This window comes from Mauremys reevesii, linkage group 10 (assembly GCF_016161935.1).
Source record: "Mauremys reevesii isolate NIE-2019 linkage group 10, ASM1616193v1, whole genome shotgun sequence".
In the NCBI taxonomy this organism is placed as follows: domain Eukaryota; kingdom Metazoa; phylum Chordata; order Testudines; family Geoemydidae; genus Mauremys; species Mauremys reevesii.
This window is the reverse complement of record NC_052632.1, coordinates 22,239,058-22,263,213: the sequence shown is the minus strand read 5'-3', so window position 1 is coordinate 22,263,213 and position 24,156 is coordinate 22,239,058. Positions and strand designations below refer to the sequence as shown.

At 42.0% G+C, this 24,156-nt stretch overlaps 1 protein-coding gene across 6 annotated transcripts; it reads right to left on the bottom strand.

Moving 5' to 3' along the window:
* Positions 1-372: 372 nt before the first annotated feature.
* MAPK6 (mitogen-activated protein kinase 6) lies at positions 373-23,812 on the bottom strand. Of its 6 annotated transcripts, XM_039491877.1 has the most exons (8): positions 23,465-23,485; positions 22,125-22,223; positions 13,882-14,221; positions 13,025-13,669; positions 11,432-11,576; positions 5,224-5,388; positions 3,601-3,802; positions 373-2,758 (listed from the first exon to the last, which is right to left on the bottom strand). In XM_039491877.1, the coding sequence occupies exons 3-8, from the start codon at positions 14,017-14,019 to the stop codon at positions 1,660-1,662; spliced, it is 2,394 nt and encodes a 797-aa protein (XP_039347811.1). In that variant the 5' UTR covers positions 14,020-14,221; positions 22,125-22,223; positions 23,465-23,485; the 3' UTR covers positions 373-1,659. The 6 variants fall into 6 exon arrangements, with proteins under 6 accessions (XP_039347811.1, XP_039347809.1, XP_039347814.1 ...); XM_039491875.1 differs by lacking the exons at positions 22,125-22,223; positions 23,465-23,485 and adding an exon at positions 23,656-23,812; XM_039491880.1 differs by lacking the exons at positions 22,125-22,223; positions 23,465-23,485 and adding an exon at positions 23,656-23,812 and having other exon boundaries at positions 14,007-14,221.
* Positions 23,813-24,156: the final 344 nt, after the last annotated feature.

Genomic DNA, 24,156 nt, shown 5'->3' with positions numbered 1-24,156 from the left:
TACTTATTTATAAATTAAAGATCTTCACCCACAACAACTGAATTTTCATTGATCGGATGTATAGAAGCTACTACTCATCTGCCTCCAAACATTATAGTCTCAATACAGCACATTTGTGAACTTCATAAATGTAATATTACAGAATACTGCTACAGTAGGAGTTCCAGTAATACATCACCTAGGGTTTGTTTCCACTACAAAGTGAGTTTTGTTTTGTATCTGGGCAACACTCAAGTTATCATAGGCTGAGGGTGCAACAGAAACCATTTAAAACTGGGGGCAGGCACACAGGCCACAATATAAATGGTTACAGCTACTTAAGTTACAATGCAGCAGGTAATTCTCATTGTACAAGTAGTGAAACGAGAGGCATTTTTTGCTGGCCATGTTTTATTTGTCTTTCTTTAAACAGGGGAGCCAATAATACATACAGTGTCCCAAAAAAACAAAAAACAAAACAAAAAAAAACAGAAGGTAAAGCAAATTTCCAGAAGACCGAGATGCTACATGCTACATTTAACCTAATTTTATTCATGCTTGTTTTGGGGCTGGGAATTATTCAGTAAAAACATACAGTAAAAGCAAAATGTCTCACCATAAAGAACTTTTAACCTACAATAATAATGTACCTTAATTATTTCCATGCACACAACTAACGTTACAAAAAATTTTTAAAAAATGAACACAATTAAGATTTCTAGGAGCATTTTATAATAAAGCAATTCCTAATTTTTGTAGAGAGATCAAGCACCCCCAAATCACAAATTCCTATACACAGTGAGTGCTTTACTTGAAATGAAAACTTAAAAAAAATATATAGATGTATTGGACAGCCTCAGAATAAGCCAATGTTATTATATATTCAGCTATGTAGGCAATAAACCATAGTGCTAAACAAAAACCTTATCTGCCAAGTAACTTCAAAAATTAAGTTGACTTTCTGTAATTACAGAAAACATATTTATTTGTTAAAATAAATAAAAGTGCCACATATTAACACTTCACTATAAAGAATGCATACCAGAACATTTATAAATATTGAATGATTTTTCAGGAAAAATAGCTACTATAATAATGCTGGCTAAAGAGAAGTGCATAATGAGAAGCACTATGGGTGGTTAATGTTTTGCCACATACTGCTGTTACCTTGAGGTAGATAACACATGCGTACCAAATTCTGCATTCATTTTCAGTTGCTGCTGGTATCATGTGTTTAAGAAATGTTTACAGTATGAAAAACTAATACACGAATGAAAAAATGTTTCAGGGAAAAAATAGATATTTTCATGCAGTTATGTACAGTCTCACTGTGTAAATTTCAAGGCAAGATTCTTTTTTCTGCAAAACATGGACAAATGTTTTACTGACAATGTTTTTACTTGGTTTAGTGCATTTTTTTCTGTTTCCTCCTACATTTTGCATTATTCTGCTCTATTCTTTTATTTTGTGTGCAAACGACATGCCAGTTTAAAAACAAAAAACTAACTCATGTATAGAAATTAATTCTGGATTGTAAAAATGATGGTAAACAGAAAGCTAATGAAATCCATACCAAAATTACACCATCTGATTCAAGTAAAAAAAATTACTTACACTAGTAATAAAAAAGACAAAAACATCTCATGAAGAATACAAAAAAAAATATGTCTGCTGAGTGTTTTAGTTTAGATGTTTCAGAATGCTGCTGTATGTTTTATGGGGAATTTGGGGAGATGATTTCATAGCAGAAGGTGTTAATGTGGCCTGAATTGATTTAAGTGGTGAACCAACAGGACTGTGAAACTGAGGGATACCTATAGCCTCTAACTGCTTGTTAAAGAGAAACTCCCCACTGTTACTAAGAAAGCTCTCTTCTCTTTCCTTCTCCCCAAGCTTCCCATCTTCTACTGGCTCAGTTTCTAGCATTTCTGTATCTTCTTTCTTACTAAAGAACTTGTCCAAATAACTGGTGTAAGTGTTTTCTTTTTCAATTTGTTCATCTTTCCTGACTTCGCAACAAAACTGATCTATGAGGAAGCACTCCTCCCCACCACTTACAAACTGGCTATCCCAAGAAGTTTGGTACAGAGCTTCCAACTGTGCCAAATTGGCCATTCCTTTTTCCTGTTTCTCTCTGCTTACTGACTTTGATATTAAGGCTTTCAATTCCAGTTGGGACACTGAGCTATTCAAGTCATTTAATTTATCAACATCAGTAGACTCATGTTGTAAACTAAGTTGAATGGTTCCTGCTATAAATGAATCAAAGTCAAACCCTTGATTCTTCTCCCTTTCTTTTTCAACAAGCTGCTGTGATGCTTCCTCAAGAGCTATCTGAGCTTTCACCAATCCATTCCTTTCACATTTTGACTTGCCTTTCTTATCAGACTTCTCTTTGCTCTGCTCCTTCCAGTTAGAAAGATCTATAATAAGCTTGGGCTCATAGTAATGGTTAACTTCACTATCTCGCCAAACTAAGTTATCCAGGTATGAAGATGACCTCATTTTGTAATTACAAGTGTGACTACATTCCAGATCACAGTACTTGTTTTCATGGTGATCGGGATATTGCCAGCAAGGCTCAGTAGAGAAGTGCGTGTCAAAAGCAGGATCCTCCAGATACTTTTCACGATCTCCATCCAAATATTTGCGAGGATCTACTTGCACTTCTTCCTCATCAGTGACATCAGAAAGAGCCCTTGGATCACGCTGAACTTCATCAGCTTCAAAGTTATTATGAATAGGCCAGTCATGATCTGAAAACTGACTTTCATGGTATCTGTAATAATTAATTTCCTAGAGTTAGTGAATGAAAAAATAAAACCTTCTTGATTACAAATTATCTGAGACCCAAAAAAATAAACAAACAAACAAAAAACCCACCGCTAGACCATTTACAATTCAACATATGCAAGTTATTTTCTTAACTGAACTGGGCTGTATCTGTATTTTAGATTTTTAAATGCATTCTGAATATGGTAATTTATACATGCATGTTTAATAATGTTAAATCCTAGAATATAAATCACTAAAATATGGGATTTAACCCAAATTAAAAATCCCCCCGCCCCCCAAATACTCTTCTATCGGAAATGCTATTTTAAATAAAGATATTTTTAAATAGGACTATTGCAATTCTATGCTTTTACTAGTATATTTACTGAATGTAGACTATGGAAAATTTGCATTCCTGACCAATGTGTCTTACTGAAGAAAATTAAAAAATTTATTTTAAAAGCCTAGCAGACTGAAAAATAGTCATACATCACCATATTCAAGTCAGTCTTTGTTGTGCTTTATATTGCAGCGGACAATTATAAAGAGCGTAAAGACTAATTACAGGGACAAGCTGTGGGAAAATTCTTATCCTCAAGTTAATTTAGAAAAATCAATTAAAATGCAATTGGGGTTCCTGGGGAGGTGGAGGGGGAAGGAGGAGGAAAAACTTCTCATCATGGGAATACTTATTCCTGCTTTCTGCAGAGTTCTACTGCTCTTAAAGTGATGTACTCATAGCATCTCAGATATAGCCTCTTACTTTAGAGTTAAGGAAGATGTCATGATTTAGCGGCACAAGACAATTCATTAATATCTAAACAACAACATTTGAAATAAATTTACCTTTCCCAATTGTAAATATGGCTGTGACTTTCATCCATGAGCAGAATATCATCAACCTCATCTTCAATGTGAAAAGGATGACTTGAAATGGGCTCATCCGTTGGAAAGGAGTAAATGCTCATATAAGGATGGGACAAAGCTTCTTCTGCTGTCAATCGATCCATGGGACTAAATGTCAAAATTTGCTCCAGGAAGTCCAGTGCTGTAGAGAGTACAACCATATCAGTGATCAGTAATTAGAAGCTGAAAATCTTTATTCCTGAAACAATTACTCTTGGGGATTATAAACACACTGCTTTATTTTACATGTGTATGTCTATGTCAAAGATTGTTTAAAACACTGAGACTTAAAGGCTACAGAATGCTTTTAAGACAAAGCAACCAGGTGATAAAATCAATGTGGACAAAAACCTATACTGTAACCTAAGTTCCCTGTAAGCTGCGTGGCCATGCAGCAAGCTATCAAGGGTTCCGTAGGCAGGGAGAGGCGCCTCTCCCCTGGCTCCAGCCCAGGCCCAGAGCTGCTGTGGCTGGGGAGAGGCACCTTTCGCCCAGCCCTGGCCCCAGCCCTGGCGAGGCACCTCTCCTCGGCCCTGGGCTGCTGTGGCAAGAGAGGGCTGGGGGGCGGGGAGGCGGGGGGGAGAAGTCCTCTCTCCCCACCTCAGCCCTGGGGCAGCATGCACCCCAACCTCCTCATCCCCAGCCCAACCATAGAGCTCACACCCCCCAGCACCCCAACCCTCTGCCCCCACCCAGAGCCCCCTCCCGCACCCCAAATCCCTCATCCCCAGCCCAAGCCCTCATCCCCCCTGCACCCCAACCATCTGCTCCAGCCCTGAGATCCCTCCCACACACCGAACCCCTTGGCCCCACTCCCACCACACATCACCTCCATATTGGTGCACATAAAATTCATTCCGCACATGGATGTAAAAAATTAGAGGGAACATTGACTGTAACTATAAATCTGGAAAGGCAGAATACAGCAATAAGTGGTGATTTTCAAAAGAGAATTTCTTATTAGTTTTAAGTTAGTCAAGTTAGCATGGTCTAAATCAAGCTAGCAAGTGCCACTGACTTCTACCCAGGAATGGTCAAAAAAAAAAAAAAGATTCAAAATGGTTTATTCAAGCAGGAATACTTGAACCAAAACTTTTCTATTTTGACAAAATAGTCCCTAAAATGTTTTCAGAACAATTACTGTATACTCCTGAAGCAATTACATCATTCACATGCTCACATTCACATCCTTAGAGGATTAACGTCTCAACAACCCTCTCCCCATCTCCGTATTATTTGAATTGTCACAAAGATGCCCATTATCCCCTCTTTCTACGACTCCCTGCAAAGCCATGTAACACTCCTCTAGGACTGATGAAGTAGCTATATAAAGTGATACAAGATGCTCCACTTCTCACAAGGGCTGGAAACAACTGCCTCCACAAAATTCCTATTCTGGAGAATGACCAGGAGTCAAACATGTGACGTCATATATAGTATAGACCCTGCCATCCATGAAAACGTGCTTAATACATAACCAAGTTGGTGCCAAAAACGTTCACTGTAAAGTTGTCTGCTATGATTTTTAAGGTTTTTAATTAGATTTTTTTCAGAACCACTTACCTTCAGGACTGATGCCTGGAAGCAGCTGTGTTAAAGGTTTGTGCGGCTCTGTCATATCATTTTTAATGTAAACTGGGATTACACTGAGAAGCTCCTGACGGTCCTCCTCATGCACAACAGGAATTGACTCTAAAATCAGCTGCATCTGTTCAAGTTCATGTGCACCTAAAAGTTAAGCAGATAAGACACAAGAAGTCGGTTATGTTCCAAAACAACTTTCTTTAATTTCTGATTTCAGAGCAGCAGCCGTGTTAGTCTGCATCCGCAAAAAGAACAGGAGTACTTATCACTACCAACATTTTTCTCCTGCTGACAATAGCTCATCTTAATTAATTAGCCTTTTAGAGCTGGTAGGGGAACTCCCACCTTTTCATGTTCTCTGTATGTGTGTGTGTGTGTGTGTGTGTGTGTGTGTGTGTGTGTGTGTGTGTGTGTGTGTGTGTGTGTGTGTGTATATCTCTCCTCACTATATGTTCCATTCTATGCATCCGATGAAGTGGGCTGTAGCCCACGAAAGCTTATGCTCAAATAAATTTGTTAGTCTCTAAGGAGCCACAAGTACTCCTGTTCTTTTTAATTTCTGACAAATGAGCTCAAAAGTAGTTTAGTACACTTGGAAGGAATTAGTGTAGTATGGCTAGCTAGATATTAGCCTATTATGCCTTACAGTGTCTTAAATTTCTGTACATCAAACTCCAAGAATAGGACTCACCACTTGTTTTTTGCCAATATCCTGCCCCCCCAGCTGTTCCATTTTGCTTACTCAATAGTACATTCACTATCTGGAGCACTTTAGGTTCTGTGCTCCTCTACCATCAGAACAGTGATGATTCATCTCAGCTTTTAATTACTTTAACGTAATTCACGGACCCACCAATTGATTCATTTGAAGTACAATTCGGATCTGAAATCTTGCAGTAATGTCAGGAATACTATTACAATACATCAATATCAGTTGATTAAAAAGAAAAGTGTTCCACATACAATTTGTACAAATATTGGTTTTTATTTTTGAAGTGCAGTATTAAAATAGTTAAAATACTTAATGAAGTGTACTTATGCATATTAAAAAGGCAGCCATGCAACACTGCCTTAAAGAAGACTATAAATATGGGACAGCAGGCATAAACACAAAACGCTTACTAAATTAGAAGGGAGCTTTTCCACTGATCAGCTGGCCATGACTGCGAGAACGATAAGCCCCTAGCAGGAGCCATTCAGTAGTAAGGTGGCCCCCCTGCGGCCAGGCCCAGGGACGACTACTCGCGGTCCTGGCCAGGATCTCTGCTCTGCCAGAACTACAGCCTCCCTCCTGCACCTTGCACCTTCACAGTTTGGGTCGGGTGTCAGCAACACCCTGGCTGTGCAAGGAACCTTTTGCAGCCCTGCTACCATGGAAGTGAGCAAGTAGGTCTTGGTGGGACAGATCAGACACTCCCAGCCAGGACTGCAGGACACATGCTGCAGGGGAGGCTACCCCACTGCTGAATGGCTCCTATACAGGACAGCCCCCACACATTCCCAGCTGATGAGGGAGCGAGCAGATCCGCAGAGGACACCTTGCACTCATACAGTGCTGCTGACACCTGATCCCTTTAGGCACAAGGTGCAAGAAGGAGACAGAGCACTGACTGCTACCCAGGACTGCAAAGAGGAGGAGAACCCCAACAGGAACCATTCATCAGCAAGGTGGCCTCCCCTGCTGCAAGGGACTTATCTTAATTGTCCTGGCCGGGGGGGTGCTCTGCTCTCCCATGAAAGGACCGCAGCTTTCCCTGTACCTTGCCCCTTCAGGAATTAAGTGTTACTGGCTCTGCAGCAGTGCAGGGTTCCCCTGCAGCTTTGCTGTGATGGCCCCACTCCCTCACTTGTCAACCAGGAGTGTGGCACTGGGAGCTGTTCCCAGCCAGGAACTGTTCAGCAGTGGGGTGGCCTGCCCTGTGGGTTGCAGGCTTGTCCTCCTCCTTGCAATCTTAGCTAGGGGTCTTGCTGCACTGAGCTGGGATGACTGCAGCAGCCACCCTGCATGTTGTGCCATGGTGTCAAGGGTCCCTTGGCCATGCAGGGATCTAGTCCCACTGTCAGTGCTTGGGAGGGAGCTCATTGCAGCCCCACTGTCAGAACTGGTCGCAACTGCTGCAGTCCTGCTGCAGCCTCACGGAGCTGTGGTTACCACAGCAACATCTTCACAAAATGACTCCTGGGCATGGTAAGTTCCCATGGTAACAAGGCAGCTTCCTGAAGCAGTTACCTAAACCACAATTTGAGCCCCACCCATATTTTCGTTTTCTTGCACTACACTTCACTATGGAGATTGGGGGGAAGGGGGAGATAGGAGTGACAGATTTATTTAAATCAAATCACAAGCACTTCTTGTGGAGTTATGAGAGCTTATTTAAATGTATACATGTTTAACTGTCCTTAGCATATTTGTATATATACAAAAAACTTAGCTTTTGGGAATTAGTTTCTGAATTCTTTGGTTAGGCTGTACCTCACTTGCCTGGACTGATGAGCAGCAGATGCTTTTGTTTCTCTCAATCTATTTAAGAATCTGCTTAAGAAAATGAAATCTCTTCTCTTTTCCCCATTCAAGATGAACTACTTATTGTTTAAATATTTGCTTGGAAATGTGAATGCATAACTGCTGTTAAAAATCTATTACTTCTGTATTTTACACTACTCTTAAAAAGCCTTCTAAAAATTCCTTTATAGTTATGATCAACTTTCTTCCCAAGCATTCTGGAGTGTCTACTATTTCCTCTTTCATTGAAGTTTCTTTCTAATAAGCAGGATTTTGAGGGATAACTTCGAAGCACAGACAGGCAATGAACATTAAAAACCTCAGAAGAACAGTGTTCCAATCAGAAAAATCAATTAACATGTCTTGATATTAACTGTTAGATACCCCGCTGGATTTTCCCCTCCTCCCACCTATCTAAAGACATTACAAGTTTACTTCTCTTTTTCAGGAAGCTAAGATGATACTAAATTAGCTTCCTGAGCTAAGACTTAGCATGAGTCTTTTCTAGTTGCTTCTTTATCTGATATCACATGTAAACAGACATGCTGAACTTGGGATTTTCCCTATAAAGGGTGAATCAAAACTTAAAAGTCTGGATGATGGATGTATGTTTCCAGATATACAGGCTTACAACTTCATCTTCTTATGATTTACTCTTAACTTTTTTAAGCTGACACCACACACGAAGAAAGGATGTACAAGTATCCTACTTGGTGGCAAAACAAGAGACTCAAGTATGCATTTGTATAGCCTGTGATCACAGGATGCATTAGATACAAGAATCCCACACCTGCTGACAAAACTGCATAGAGCTAGAAAGAAAAGTCTTGACCAAGAAATTAGGGTCAGATTTTCAAGCAAGCTCAGCTACTTCCCCTTCAGACACCTAAATGAAGTGGCCAAATTGTTAAAAGTGCTCAGCTGCCAACAATTTTCCATTGAGAACAATTAGCTCTCTCAAAAATTTGGCCCCAATTGTGGACACTAAGCACTTTTGGAACTTTGGCTTGTAGTGGTTTTAATTTGGACATTACTGTATTAGAGAGAGAAAAAACCTGCACAAGCCTTTTGCAGTTACCCTCATAGCACAAGCAATTTCACAAGATGTACTTTACAATTTTGTACAACACACACTCATCTTTCCAGCTACAGTGACATTTTCCATTAGAACTCATTGGCTTTTCAAGGAAACCAGCTCTTAGCAGACCGCAAACAGACAACAGCATTAAGCTCTCATTAATGCACCAAACTCTGTGCATCCCCAACATAAGTGCATCCTATATTTTTTGTTATACCTGGTAAATATGAAAGAGGTTTGCAAGTACTTCTGTCAAACTCCTATTAAATATGAATTTCAAAGCATCCCCATGAAGCAAGTCTCCTTATACAACTATCCACACATATCCTTGTCAACAGCCCAGCCTAACTCCCTTTCCCTGTAAGATACATTGTTGAAGCTACCAGGCGTTCGGTACTCAAAATTAAGCTGTACTGTAGCATTTTAAGAGATACACAGCAGCCAAGCTTTAATCTAAATACTTTTTTTAGCCCACTCTTTTCATGTAATAAAACAAATGTCGGGATTAATACTCAATCTTGATATTTAAATCAAATCAGTCCAAGATAAAGAACAAGTCTCAGTCTATGGGCATAGCAGAGTGTGTAATGGTGAATCTGTCTGTAATGGGAGGGCATGATCTCCAACCATGCCTAGAGGGCAAAACAGAGGTGAACACTTGAAAAAAAACAAAACCCTCTATGGAGGGTAGAGTACATTGAGCTTGCCAGTCCATAGACAGGGGAGGAGGAAAGCAGGATACAAAGACAAAATGCAAGACCGTGTCATCTAGCCAAGAGGAGTGGGGAAGGGGTAGGGTGTTCTGAAGCAAAGTAGAGTCGTTTGGCCCATATGCAATGCGGTTTGGTTCATTGGTCAGTAAGCAGAATGTGGATGGAGGCAAGAAGTGGTTTGCAGCCCATGAGGAAGATGTAAATAAGTTAGGGTGGACAGATAAAGTAAAGTGGATGCAGTCTATAATCCATAAGTGGTAAGTGTTCGGAGGCCAGGTTAAGGCTACAATTGAAACTGCAAATATACACAGTTTGTCCTTTGATTTTTCAAGCAAAATTGAACAGACAATGGAACGAAGATGTAAAATTAAAGCTACCATTATGGAAGACATCAAGACAAAAGAATGGAAGCATATGAGTACATGGCTTTATGCTTTTTTATGTCAAACTATTACATAAATAAAAGGGCCAGAGCATAATCCTAGGATCAATGTATATTAAAAATAATCTAAATGCTAGTGATGCAACATTGCTACTAAAATATTTTTAGATTACATTTTTACCATACAGAGATTCTATGTTTGTGCTATATTAGAATTGCATCAATGCACCCATAGCACCAAATTTCAGGACTTTGTGTTACTGACTTAGACAGCTCTGATGGAAAAAATGCTACATTTCTTTCACTCATTCTCAATAAGCTAGAGGCACATTATATTTCCATTTTTTGAGTATTAAATATTTTGCTACCAAGAGACACTTCAGTACCCACTTCTCAGTGCTCACTGGAAGATTTAATACATCTACTAATTCCAGGACAACCTTCTGGAGAGAAGCAGATCTCTATGTAACTTCAAGTTCCTAGCGATTTTCAAAGATATGACATCCAATTAATGGCATTTTAAAGCACAAAATGCTCTCAACTTAACTTTTATATTGATGCCTGAAGTTAGGAATTTCCTTACAGCTTTTGTTGTTGTTTTTTAAGTGTATGGAAAACTGTTGTCACACACTGAACTCAAACAGCTGAATGGATTTTGCTTGTACTTTTGTGAGACCTGTATTTCATTAATTGTAACACGTATTAGTTATACTGACAGAAGTTCTCTCCCTGAGAACTACACTAACTCAGGAGTTAAGTAGTTTGCATCCCATGTGATCGGAAACATTAATGGAGGTTACAAGTTTTGCTGGCACAACCACAAATGCATAAGGGCTGTGAGCCCCATTAAAGTCAAAGGGACATATCCTACCCTAAACAATGTCCTTTCTGCACCAATGGAGCACTAGAAGTGGGTTATAAATAAGGTTACGTTTTAGTCACGGGTATTTTTAGTAAAAGTCACGGACAGGTCAAGGGCAGTAAAATTCACGGCCCGTGACCAGTCCATGACTTTTACTAAATACCTCTGATTAAAGTTTTGGGTGGGGGCAGCTTGGAGGGACAGACTAGGGGGCGCCAAAGGTGCTGGGGGGGAAGGCGCATGGCTGAGGGGGGAGCCATGTGTGCTGGGGTGGGGGGGAGGCAGACAGGGGCACCGCGGATGCTCGGGGTGGCAAGGCTGGGGCAGGCTCCCTCCACTGCTCCTGAGCGCCACATGGTCCCTCTGCTCTGCCCCAGTTCTGCAGCTCCCATTGGCTGGGAACCGTGGCCAATGGGAGCTGTGGGAGTTGTGTCTGCCAGCAGAGGCAGCCCATGGAGCTAGGAAGAGCTGAGGGAGGGAGTTCCTCTTGCCCTTTCTGGGGAGCGCCCCCTAGGTAAGCACCTCCCCATGCCCCAGCCCTGAGCTTCCCCCTCAAACTCCTGCTGCTGCAGGGTGGGGTGGGGCAGGACAAGACTGCCCCAGCAACAGCCGGTGTGCCTGGGTGAATGACAATCAGTACGCTACCAACCTGCAAAGAGGGTTTTCCCAGTCAGCATTTCAGCAAAGATGCAACCTGCAGCCCACATGTCAATGGCTTTAGTGTAGTTGTTAGGAGAAAGTAAGAGACGGGGTGATCTGTACCATTTAGTAACCAATCCCTCAGAAAGATGGCCCTAAGGAAGAAAAAAGAAACCACAAATAAGATTTCCTTAAGACAAAAAAAAAAAAGATATTTTAATCCAAGCCTCCAGCGATAAGGACAATATTAGACTATTTGATCAGATATATCATCCTACCTGTTACATTTAGTGTACCATGCATACCAATACTGTATATTTTATAAGCACACTAAACGAGTTTAAATACTGTTTGCAATGAGCTCCAACTTTGATCCTGAAAGGGCTATTTTATACAATCACCTTTAAAACAGAGTTAAGTACAATGGTGATTGTATTTAATCAATCACTTGCAACTTGATTAGTCAAATGAAGTATAGCTCCTAAAAGTTCCTTATTGCCAAACATCAAGTTAATGGAGATAATAAACAAACCCCTTCTGAGACATGAAACAAGAAACAGGAAGATCACACTACTACTAATAAATCCCAGTGAGTAGTCTCATTTGTACACTGGGGATGCACAGATATTTTGAAGTAATCTAAAGTTCCTGTAATTCTACATCTATGCATTGCTCTTAAAACCTAAGTTGTGCATTTGTTCATCTAAATACTGCTTTTATAAATACTCAGGAGTTAAATTCCCTTCCTGGTTATGTGCATGCAATCTCCCCTTGGAAGTAAACAAATTGTTTGAGGGCTGAACCTGCCCCCAAATTATTAAATTTATGATTAAAATAAGAGCAGCGCTCTCATCCACTGTATTTGCCAAAATTTTAAACACTGCAACTCTAGATTATCTCCCATGGCAAGGTTACAAGTAAGTTAGTTAACTAAAGTAGCATGCACAGAACTTTCAAAAGGCCAGATGAGACACAAAGCCATCAGAGGTGAAAAATCTCAATGTTTTGGGGCTGAAGGCAAGACATTCATGGTCCACGAGCAGTCATTAATGCCTACCTATGGAGATAATGACATTTTAACTTCGGCTATATGTCGATATTAGCACTTTCAAAATTTTTGTCACTCAGAGGTGAGAAAGAACACCCCCTCCTCCCCCAACGACAAATGTTTTAACAATACCGCCAGTATGGACAGCACTTCATCAGTGGAAGCTGCACGCCTGGCAACAAAGCTATATTATGCTATATTATATTATTGCGATATTATGTCGCCGGGAGACAGCTACACAGTGCACCTTACAATGGTGCAACTGCAGCGACACAGCTGCGCCATTGAAAAGCACGAAGTGCAGACACAGCCTTACTCTGCCAGCATTCTTAGCTGAGCGGCAAATGCTGCAACTCTGTAAAATACTGGGAGGGAAAGTTAGTTACCAATCCAGGATAGGCTTCGGAAACTTTCCACTTACACCAACCCTGCCATCAAGCACTTATATTATAATGATGAATACTATTAAAGTATCTAGACAAAGAGAGACCATTCTAAGACGGATAGGCTATCAGGATATCACTTTTTAAAAAGTGAATCCATCTCTCCACAAACCTTATGGGAATAATGAGGATCCATGATCCGTGCAAGACCAAAGTCGCCAATCTTCAGCACCAAGTCTTCAGTATTAATGAAAAGATTAGCTGGTTTGAGATCTCTGTGTAGAACATTTGCAGAGTGAATATACTTGAGCCCACGTAGCAGCTGGTACATGAAAAGCCTGGCATGTTCTTCCAGTAAAGGGCCCTGCTCTAACAGGTTAGCCAGATCCGTCTCCATGTACTCTTGAACAATGTAAACACAGTTCAGTTCCGTAAGGGAGCCCACATCATCCGTTAACTGGCTTCCATTGGGACCAAGAATTTCAAATACTTTCACAATGTTATCATGGTCAAGTCTTCTAATAATTTTAATCTCACGTAGAGCATGTTTAACACTCTGAGGATCTGTGAGGACAATTTTCTTGACAGCCACTCTTTTATCACAGTCATTATCGACAGCAGAAAAAACTAAGCCATTTCCACCACAGCCCAGTGGTTTCAAGTCCATATATCGAGAGCCCAGATCAAAACCATGAATGTTCATGAGACTTTCAAACTTTTCTGCCATTTTGAAATTCTTCACGTTTCTTTTTCCTCTTAAGCTACCAAGCTTCTGTAAATATGTAGACACTCTTCCACTGGTATCTGAAGGAAAGATCTTACAGAAAGGGAGAAGAAAAACTCGGCTTTGACTGCAATATGGTTTTTTGACACTCTCATTGCATTATTAGCCAACCAGGCCTGTTGTGTCCCCTTAAATTTAGAGCTGACAAACGCTATAACTCAAACTGAGCATAAGATAGAAAGATTGCAGCATTCATAGTTCAAGAAAGGTGCAGAATCTCTGCAGACGTTAAAGAAAATACTCACAAGAAACTCAAACGAAATGAAATGACATACTATGCACTCAGCTCTACCATGCAACTGGGTAACATTTAACAAAAATGTGAATAAATATGCACATAATAGACTTCTATTAACATCCTCCTCCTCACAGTGCAGATACATTCAGTGTTGGACTGGTCCTGAGCAGCGTCATTCTATGGTGCTGGTAAGCACTATGTTTTTTTCTTCCTTCTTTGTTTACAGTCTAGTTAAACAGGAAACTGGCAGATCTTGATTTACAAAAGATGCCTTCTGTTAATGATCAGGTGGCTCCAGCTCACCACAATCACAATCAAAGCTACCATCCATTTTATTCCGTGACAACCTGGAGGGGAAATAAAAAAAGAAAGAGAGAGAGAAAGAAAATAGGTCAGTGTTTCTATACAAAAAAGACTTTTAGACTGCTTCAGACAAGTTGTAGGTCATTATTTGAGCACATCAGGTAACCACCTGTAACCACAAAAAGAAACACCACCATAATTGTAGAACTAGAAATAATGCATACTTTTTATGCTCTTTGAGGATGAAGTGACATTAGACTCCCCCCCGCACCCAGAACCCCTCCACTGAGCCCCAAGCACCCAAACCCCCATTCCACTCAAGCCTACCCCCCCCAGCATCCAGACTCCCTGCCGAGCCCCTACACCCTGCATCCAGACCCTCACCCTGCACCAAGACCACTCTCCGAGCCCCAACCAGCTGTACCCAGACCTCCACCCTGACAAGCCTCAACCAATTCTAACTGCACCCCAGACCCTCACCCCACCAAGCCCCATTTCCCCCACACCCAGACTCCCACCCCACTGAGCCCCACTTCCCCCTCACCCCATTGCAGAGCCCCCCACACCCAGACCTGCCAAGCCCCATTCCACCACACTTAGCCCCTTCCTGCTGAGCTCCAATCACCTTCACCCAGACCCCCCTGCACCCAGAACCCTGCAACAAGCCCGTGCACAGATCCCCGCTGAACCCAGACCCCCCCACCGAGCCACCCACACTCAGACTGCCCCACACAGAACCCTCTCACTCCATAACTGGATCTCCCCACACTAAGACCTTCCACACTTGGATCCCACTGGGCTGAGCCTGCTTGCCTCACACCTGGATCGGGGGCCAGAGCTGGGCTTGCATATGAGACACTGTCCCTCCTCCTTACTATCTTGATGCACCTAGGGTGGAGAGTCAGGCCCTCAGGGTGTTTCTGGGACTTGCACGGCCCTTCTGCTTTGTCAGATCAGGTGCAGCCTCACTGCTGAATCTGTGTGTTGGGGGTGGGGCAGGCTGATCTCCCACCTCACTGCAGCCAGTGGCCTGTGCTCCCCACTGATATACTGGAGCATCCACATTTACTGACAAAATAGGCAGAATTTTAAATTATGCCCAGAATTTTTATTTTTTTGATGCAGAATTCCCTCGGAAGTATCCCTTATTCGTTTGTATCATTTGCCTTTTTGGAATGTGTGATCATTGAATGACACGTTCATGTTTCTTGGGCTCTTACAATGTATTGGATCTTTTACAGCACTTGAAATTTCTATCTGACACGGTATTCATATATAGAGATATGGGGAACCGGAACAGGTGAACCAGGGGACCATGGCTCCATCACTTTTTCCTGCCTTGAGGGTGAGTGAAGGGGGAGGAAGGAGTAGAGAGGAGTGAGTGGTGGGCAGCAGGGGCCTCGGGGGGGGGGGGGGGGGGGGGGAAAAGAAGAGGCCACCGTCTGGGAACGGCAGCCCCCCCCGACTCCTAGGGAGCTTCTGGCGCTCGTGTAGCCTCCCCAAACGAAAGATTCCCATGACGCCTATACCTGCCAAGCATAACAAGCCCCTTCCGAGTACGGGCCCGGTGTGGACAGCATCACTGGCAACCCGGTACCGAGCATTAAAGGCACTACAACTGCTAAACTGAATGTGTTAGAAGTAGGGCTGTCGATTAATTAAAGTTAACTCAAGCAATTAACTAAAAAAAATTATTTGAGATTAATCGCACTGTTAAACAATAGAATACCAGTTGAAATGTATTAAATATTTCTGGATGTTTTTCTACATTTTCAAATATACTGATTTCAATTACAATTACAACACAAAACACAAAGTGAACAGTGCTCACTTTATATTATTTTTTATTACAAATATTTGCCTGTAAAAATGATAAAAGAAATAGTATTTTTCAATGCACTACAGCACTTGCATGAGGTAAAATCTCTTTATCATGGAAGTGAAACTTAGAAATGTAGATTTTTTGTTACATTACTGCATTCAAAAAAACAAAACAATGTAAAACTTTAGCGCCTACAAGTCCACTCAGCCCTACTTCGTGTTCAGCCAATTGCTAAGACAAACAAGTTTCTTTACATTTACGGGACATAATGCTGCCCACTTATTTACAATGTTACCTGAAAGTGAAAACAGGCATTTGCATAGCACTTTTATAGCTAGCATTGCAAGGCATTTACCTGCCAGATATGCTAAACATTTGTATGCCCCTTCATGCTTCAACCACCATTCCAGAGGACATGCTTCCATGCTGATGACACTCATTAAAAAAAAAAAAAAGTCAATTAAATTTGTGACTGAACTCCTTGGGGGAGAATTGTATGTCTCCTGCTCAGTTTTACCTGCATTCATATTTCACGTTATAGCAGTCTTGGATGATGACCCAGCACATGTTGTTCATTTTAAAAACACTTTTACTGCAGATTTGACAAAATGTAAAGAAGGTACCAATGTGAGATTTATAAAGATAGCTCAACCCAAGGTTTAAGAATCTGAAGTGCCTTCCAAAATCTGAAAGGGATGAGGTGTGGCACATGCTTTCATAAGTCTTAAAAGAGCAACACTCCGAATCAGAAACCACAGAACCCAAATCACCAAAAAAGAAAATCAACCTTCTGCTGGGGTCATCTGACTCAGATGATGAAAATGAATATGCATCAGTCCATACTGCTTTGGATCGTTATTGAGCAGAACCCATCATCAGCATGGACACAATTCCTCTAGAATGGCATTTTTTTCTTTTTAATCGCGTGACTAAAAAAAGTAATCGCGTGACAGCCCTAGTCAGAAGGTATTTATATATTGATGCAGTTGAATTCTGTGAGGGTGGTGGGCTAGTTTTTGATGACATTGTATGGTGTGTGAGTGTAGCCTTAAAATTATTTTAGTGAATTCTGAGGAAGTTCATTTGAGCAACCTTAACCGTAAACAGATTAAGTGTTTTTTAGGGGCTCACTATAAATTGAATGGAATACTAAGAAATCATTCAAGCAATATGTATGTTAATCCTCTAAAACAGACCTGCTGTATGTAACATTTCTGAACACTTGTTCTTGTGCCCCAAAGTCCATTTTTAGTTTATAACAGAAGTTATTACCTGAACATGAGGACCTTTTCTATGGAGATGACACCTTTTACATGTAGGAAATATGTTCTATTCTAGTATAAATTGGCCTAAGATGTAGTCAGCTACCATCAAGCTCTTCCTAACACCTTGACTGTTAATTCAATTTGCTTTTATCTTAGAGGAATCTGTGATGTACATCAGTAATAAAATGACAGTCATTTGCAAAGACAGCTTCATTTTGTCAACAGGCAATTCATCTACACAATCTAACATGAAATCTCAGTCAGATTACTCCCTGGAAATCAATTCAACTCACTGAGTGTTATCTTTCCTTTAAATATTTCTAAAATTGTTATGGAAGGATCATTTTTAAACTTGAATTCATTCAAATCTTTCATTAACTCAATATCCAAGGTCATCTACATATGTATTTCTAAAATTTTAATATTATTTCCATTCTTTAGGGTCTTTTTTTCCCCCATAAGTAATACCGTTGTCATGTCACTGCTCCGATTGTTTGATACTGCGTCCAGAGTCCATACTTTAGTATGTTTCACTGAACAGGAATAGGAAAGAAGATACTTGGTCAGTCCTTTAGCTAGGAAATAGAGGTAGCAAGCAAAATCTGCTAATCTTCCCATCATCATTTCAGGGTTTGCATGGACGTGACAACACTAAAGAAAGTCAAAAAGCAGCAAAGGCAGCTGTATTAACTTTTTGTGAAAAGGAAGTTGCAGTCCCCATTCCTTCTCTCCCCAAGTCTCGTTCCTAATCTCATTAAAAATACTTCAGGTCATGCAATATCCTTCCTCTGCATGACATATTAAGACAATTTTCATAAGAACTCTGTTAAAATGAAGACAAAGGAAATATAAGTCAGGCTACCTGAAAAGGAAGTATGGAAAAACACTGGAGAGTTAGGTTTCAGAGTGGTAGCCGTGTTAGTCTGTATCAGCAAAAACAATGAGGAGTCCTTGTGGCACCTTAGAGACTAACAAATTTATTTGGGCACAAGCTTTTGTGGGCTAGAACCCACTTCATCAGATGCATGAAGTGAAAAATACAGGAGCAGGTATAAATAAATGAAAGGATGGGGGTTACTTTACCAAGTGTGAGGTCAGTCTAATGAGATAAATCAATTAACAGCAGGATATCAAGGGAGGAAAAATAACTTTTGAAGTGGTAAGAGAGTGGCCCATTACAGACAGTTGCCAAGAAGGTGTGAGTAACAGTAGCAAGAAATTAGTATTGGGGAAATTAAGTTTAGGTTTTGTCATGACCCAGCCATTCCCAGTCTTTATTCAGGCCTAATCTGATGGTATCCAGTTTGGCACATGATGGCATATATCACATTGGAGAGTTAAACGTTAATACAGACTTCCTCTGTGACCATAGTCAAGTCACCAGACTCTCTAGGCCTCAGTTCCCCATCTGTAAAATGGGAACAGAAATATTTCCCTACATCAGGAAGTGTTGGGAGGAGAACTATATTAAAGATTGCGAGGCACTCAGACACAACAGCAATGGGAGCCATGGAAGCACTTCAGATAAGTAGATATACAAGCATTCAACCATTTGAAAGGTGTCTTGCAGTTAGTGTGCCTTAACAGTTCTTTTGTAGGAACTAACTCACTGGACTACCATGTTATAACTCTCTTTGTCCTACAACTGCAGTGGTGTTAACTGCCCATGTCACCTTGAATGATCTCTTACAACATGTTAACTCCTTATGCTAAACAATAAGTTCAACCTTGTATTGAGCTGTAACACTCTGGATACCTTTTCCCAGATGTGAAGAAAAGATTATGTAAACTCAAAAGCATGTCTGTTTCACCAACAGCAGCTGGTACAATAAAAGACATTACCTCACCCACTTTGCCTCTCTAATATTGCGGGACCAATATGGTTACAATAGTGTAAAATATATTATAAAAGTCAGTTTATTCATCCTTGTCCACAGTGTAAAAAAATAAATATGGTGGCTTCTAATAATGTGGTGGAGATACTCAAGGTCTTTATCATCACCTAAACATAGTCCACACCAATGAGTAAGAGGAAGATGAGCTACAATTCCTACTATAATAAAGTTTTCAGAAAACAAAAATACAATTTTTTGCCCTTAATTCCCTATTACCTTCCACCTAGAAGGTAAATACATTAAGGACTAGCTTGACAGCTTTTTTAATAGTGCATCACTGTGCTCAAATTCTGTAATGTGCTCACTGCAATCACCTCTTGGATTGGCTCTGGGTAAAAACTGGCAGTTGCAAGCTATTCTCCTCTTCCAGGAATCCAGCTTTCATCATACTTTTGCCTCCTCTAGTGGCTGGTTAAGCAGCAACACCGCATAACAACTGTTTTCCCAGACAAGTTAATAAGTACAGCGTTTATGATTGCTATTAAGACCACAATAGTTTTATTGGACCATAAGAAGTGAAGGGGAGGAAAAAAGATTAAGGGTTTAAAGTCATTATTGTATGCTCTTGTTAGAGTGAAGGGACAATAAGTTATCTGGAACTTCTTATTTGGCCCTTCCCACTCCAACCTCAAATAACCTCAAATGGTGACGCAAGTTTGTTTTTCTCCGAACGGTAACGCATTTACAGTTTCAATTGTGCGTTTTATGTTTTTACACATAAAATTGAAGTTTTTATAAGAGTTCAAACTTGCCAAGAATGACATTTATTAAACATAAGTCAGTCAAATCTGGATCTCTCATACAATACAAGGCCTACATTTGGAAGAGTCAGTCCAATTCCCTGTCTTGGGACTCAGTATAAAAGGATAAATATTAAAAAAAAAAAAAAGCTACTTGAAAAGCAATCTGTAGCTACTAATTCTTTTTCAAGTTGTGACACAGATACACTGAACAGCTATAAATATTTGAGAATGCTGCATGTATAACATATCTTCATGCTAAATATAGTGCAGTATAGGACACAGTACAGTGCACTCTATTTGTAAGTATTACTGATATAAGAATCAACCCCACATAGTGATCAAAACCACTGGGACAAAAATCATTCCTGTACTAATCTATACTCTGCTTGCAAGAATCAACCGCTCATAATAATGAAATCATCCAGGACAGATGCGATTCTTATACAAGGAGTGCATTGTATAAGAGACTAAGGGCCAGATTCTTCCCCCTTACACATATTGAATAGAACTACTTAAGTACAGTACTGGAGTTTTTAGTTAGACTATTTGTGATGCCAAATAGGACCACGCAAGGTAATCACTCTAAGTAGGACTCCTACAGCCCCCTCGCCCCAAAATAAATTTCAAGTAAATGAACGAAGGGGTTACCATCTTTGTACAGCCATGTTTTACAGGAAGATTAGTTTTGGCCAAACAAAACTTGCTTTTTTCAGAAGTCACCTGCCAGATCATCTTCCTTGAAATTGTCAGCCCAGCAGAACATTAACACAAGCACCGTCATGAAGCTTAGTTCAGTTTGCAAAAGGTCTTTTAAATATCTCTAATTTCTCCCCAACTGCACACTACATAGATCTTTACATTTAAATATAATAAATGCTACAGACAATAAAACACTGCTGTAAACTATTACACTAGATATTTGGTTTTTTTCAGGGATCCCAGTTAATTAAAATTAGCTGTGTTTTTCAATATCAGAGGGGTAGCCGTGTTAGTCTGGTTCTGTAGAAGCAGCAAAGAATCCTGTGGCACCTTATAGACTAACAGATGTTTTGCAGCATGAGCTTTCGTGGGTGAATACCCACTTCTTCGGATGCAAGCAGACTTGCATCACCCACGAAAGCTCATGCTGCAAAACATCTGTTAGTCTATAAGGTGCCACAGGATTCTTTGCTGCTTTTTCAATATGTAATCATTTGGTTACAGCTAGAGTAATTACTCATAAGGAAAATACAAGACTAATAAAGAGTCACTAAAGAAAGCTATTACACAACCTGATATGCCCTGTCCCTTAAACTATAAAAGATTTGGTGCACATATATATATATATATTAGATCAGCCACGTTGCAGTCAGTAGGCAGAATGAGTCATCATGGAACTGCTGCTTTTGTAAACCCTCCTACTTACTCCCTACACAGTTTAAGGAACTGTATGCTGAGAGTCAGCAGATGTTACTATTAGTTTACTCTCAAAACTAAGGAACAGATAAAAAAATGAAATTTTGTTTTTCGCACAAACACCAATATTTAGAAGTCCCATTATTGTAATTTCATGCAATAGTCAACATTTCACACACACAAGCTTCATTTGGTAAACTCTGATAATACCAACTTTGCAAGGTGGCTGTAAATTCGCTGCTTCACTGGGACATGATTTTCAACCAGAGTCTCGAAAATAAATATAAAAAGACTGATCACAAGAGCTTATATTCAGTCAGGCTTCTGGCTGCTCATCTAAATTCTAACTGTAGTTTCCACTATTCTTTTTCAAAAAGTATCAGGTTGTATTACTGCTCCCACCTAAAGTCTATTTTCATTATTAACCACCACCTTCTGGAATTTATAGCTAGATTAAAAAACTTGTTTCATGTAATAAAAATATAATACATTATTTGCTGGTGGTAGCGCCTAGCATAATGTTTGTACTGGCTCGATCACAACGTTTTTTCACAACAGTTACTTTAACCATTGCAAAGTTGATCAAAAATAATACTGTATTAATGTAACAAAAAGTATTTTCACCATTCACAGTTGCTTTAAACATTACTGTATTTTGCTAGTTTGATCAACTGTGCCCACTTCTTTTAATAATTCACAACCAAGTAAATTGTGCTCTTTTGTTCTGTAATTTAACTACTTATAAACAAATAAAAAAAGTCAAATAACTTCTTTCCCCTCACAGGGTCATCTAAGGTCCCCTGGGAAGATCCATGAACACTTCTCACCTCAAGACTGTACCTGCCATCATCCTTCTGAATATTGATAACTGGAGAGGACTCCTTTTAACTGAGTGATGGTCAGTGGTACCAGAAGGATTTCCTCAGCTAACAAAAGGCACTGTTAACTTTGGAAGCAAAAGACCCTAGGCAAAATCTTAGTCCCATTGCTGAAACCAATTTACTTCAGTGAAACCAGAATTTCACCCCTAATGTCCCAACTGGTAGTACAAAGCACTATGATACTAATTTGGCCCCTCAATGTTACCAACTGCAGGCCAAAGCCTTTGTAGTGTATTTTACTTTTAAAAGAAAAGATAAGCCACCAAGAAAGTATACATTTTAGTTAAACTTTTTTTTGGGGGGGGGGTTGGGGGTTGGTTTTTATTTGCTCAACTGATCCTTTCAAAGAACATTAACAAGGAAAACTCATTTCCCTAACGGATTGCATTTTTGTACCTGTTGAACAACCCACTCATCCCGTTTCCATGAGTGAAAGATAAGATCTGTATTAAAAACCAGGCACTATACATAGACGCACAGCCTTCCAATTTGGTAGGTCTCCAAAAAGGGAGCCGATTCTAACTACCAGTAACATTACTTCTGCCCCGTTCTGTTGGCTCCGCCATGACTGAAAAGTGTTAAGATCGGTGACAAGAGTAATGTCCGAAAGACAATTCAGCAGTGACCTTCTGCCTGCCACCTATTACACCTGACTGGATAGTTGACAAGCTATCCTGCCAGCGAGGCACTCCAGCACAGAAGAGATCTACCTTCAAATGTCCTTCGATTCATTTGCAGGCAGAGACAAAGCCCTACAATTACACAGCATCCTCCATCTCCAGGGCCCCCAAAGCGCACCACACACTCAGTAGCGACACCCGGCTCCTTCCCTCGGGCAGCCACCTCCGGGCAGGAGCCCAGCCGCTGTCTAACAGCGCACCCTGGGCTCAGGCCAGGCGGCGGGTGCGGAGCGCCCTGGGGGCGAGGAGCAGCGGGGACAGCCCCGGTTACTGCTCGCCAACCCTTCCCGTAACTGAGTCACCGGCTGCCCACACGGAAGGCGCAGCCCCGGGCAGGCTGCGGGTGCCCCGTGGCCGCCCCCCGCGGGGAAGTACGACCCCGGGCGGCTGCCGAGCCAGGCTTCCCCGCGCCGCTTGGCCAGACCCTTCCCCCAGCGCTCAGCCGCAGAGGAGAAGCCCCCGGCCGGGGAGCGGCCGCCCGGCCGGCCAAGCTGCCTCAGCCCGGCGGGGACCACGTCTCCCCGCCCCTGGGGCCCCGCGCAGCGCCGCTGCCCCGGGGACCGGAGTCCCCGCCGGGGGTGAGGGGAGCGGGGCGGCCCGACCTACCCCAGGGCCGGCGGCGCCCTGCCCGGCAGGGGCACGTGCCCGCCGCACTGCGGAGGCTCCCGGCCCGGTACCGCGGCCCCGCGGGGGGGAGGGGGACCCCGGGCAGCGAGGAGGGACCAAAGCGCCTTTGTGCGGCCAGGCCCCGCGCGGCGCGCACTGCGGCCTGGCCCCCGCCCGCCGGCCGCACTCACTGGGCTTCCCAGGCTCATTGAGGGGCTGCGCTGCACAGGCTCCTGGACCGCCCGGCCCTCGCGGCGGGCTCCGCTCCGGCTCCGGCTCCGCTTCCCGGCTGCCTCGCTACCGCTCCAGCCGCCGCCATGTAACCCGGCTCCAAGGGTAGAGAGGGGCGGGCGCCGGCTGGCTCCGCCTTCCTGGGGCGAGGGGCGGGGCCCAGGCGGCAACTCCGCCTCGCGGGGCGGGGCGGGGCGGGAGCGAGAGCGGGTGATTGGGGGAGGGGGCAGGGCCTAGTGAGGGGCTGCAGATGGGAAGGGCGCGGGTATAGGCACAGGTGCGGGGGGCGGACCCGTGGGGTAGGAACGGATGATGGGGGGGGGCGCGGGGGGCTTACCCTGGATTGTCTTGAACTGGCTGGGGCACAAATGATTGGGTAGGGGGGCGTGGATTGTAGTAGCAACAAGGGGGCAGAAACAGGAGAGGAGGCAGGTTGTGGGGATTATGAGGGACTGGGTGCA